This window comes from Dendrobium catenatum, unplaced genomic scaffold (genome assembly GCF_001605985.2).
Source record: "Dendrobium catenatum unplaced genomic scaffold, ASM160598v2 fragScaff_scaffold_1407, whole genome shotgun sequence".
Lineage (NCBI taxonomy): Eukaryota > Viridiplantae > Streptophyta > Magnoliopsida > Asparagales > Orchidaceae > Dendrobium > Dendrobium catenatum.
This window is the reverse complement of record NW_021319869.1, coordinates 1,994-3,291: the sequence shown is the minus strand read 5'-3', so window position 1 is coordinate 3,291 and position 1,298 is coordinate 1,994. Positions and strand designations below refer to the sequence as shown.

At 37.2% G+C, this 1,298-nt stretch overlaps 1 protein-coding gene across 1 annotated transcript; it reads right to left on the bottom strand.

Annotated features, from left to right (window-relative positions):
* Positions 1 to 14: 14 nt before the first annotated feature.
* Positions 15 to 1,025, bottom strand: LOC110106720 (the record flags this gene model as incomplete). Its single annotated transcript, XM_020836699.2, has 3 exons — positions 954 to 1,025; positions 616 to 870; positions 15 to 131 (listed from the first exon to the last, which is right to left on the bottom strand). Coding segments are annotated over exons 1-3 (444 nt in total), but the record flags the coding sequence as incomplete, so codon positions are not given.
* Positions 1,026 to 1,298: the final 273 nt, after the last annotated feature.

Below are 1,298 nucleotides of genomic sequence, written 5' to 3'. Positions count from 1 at the left end.
AGCTGTGCTTGAACCCTTGCTAGGGTTTGCATGTTGTGCAATGTGTTTATAGTCTGGCGCTTGACTGCCCTTCGGTTGGCCATTAGCTTCAACCTCACCAATCCTCTCAAAGCTCCTGTTCCTCTTCTCACCTTCAATAACGCAATACACAATGAAGATAATGATATCATTCTATTATTAAAAATTTTACTTCTTTGTAGGTAGATACACATTTTAAAAAATATTAAAAATCATTACTTTCTATTAATTAATTGGATGTAATTCATAATTTTTCTAAGAACATCTCCAACCATTCGGCAAACAGCCGAATGGAGGCCCTCAAACTTAGCAACTGAACGTCATTTCTTCCGCTATTTGATGACAGTTGAACAGTGCAACGTCAATATTGACTCGCACTGTTCACTTGCGCCATTTCTTTCTCTACTGAACTCGTCTGAGAAAGGCGCGAAAGAAAAGAGCGATGATTTGGGGGCAAAATGACGTTCCACTGGAGATGAATCACGGCAGTTTTTGATTTTACTGCATTTTGCAGTGAAAAATGAGAATTTCGGTTGGAGATGCCTGAGAAGATTGTGTTTTTATATCCACAAATCCGATCTGAAATAAATTCAATACCAAATAGCCTCTAAAGGCAGCCTGAATCTTGATTGCTGCAACCTCCTTTCTTGGTCTTTCATGGAAGGCTCTTAATGATGTGGTTAATCTGGCCATCTCCGCCGCCGCCCGAGCTGCCGCCATGGCCGCCTCGGCCGCCGCGGCGGTGGCCATTGCCACTGAATAAGCGCGTTGGCTTTGCCCATTCTTTGAATCTTCAAGAGGATCTACAAAGTTCTTTGAATGCTTTGATTTGCGCAATTTCTTATCTGGTTTCTAAGGAAATTAAGGCCAAAATGTCATTTTGATTGAATTTCATATGAGAATAAATGATAATAAATAGAAGATGTCTTTCTAACCTCGAAGGTATGGTTCTCCGTAGATTCAGAACTGAAGATTTTTTTGACTGCAGAAATCCATTTCTTCCCCATCTCCGTGATGACAAATGCACGGTGAAAAACAGAAGACGGAAAAGATCAGAAAATTACAATAAAATTTTGATTTTGAATGTTTTTTTTCATTGGAGATATAAGTATATAACATTATTTAGATATTATGTTATTCATTAAATAGTTTTGAAAACAATATTTTTGTCTGCAAATCTTATGGGATAATAAAGGGTAAAAAATTGGAAATTTAAAAAATTACAGTAACAAAAGACCGTAATATCAAATAATTCAAAGGGAGAAATAGAAATCTCTATG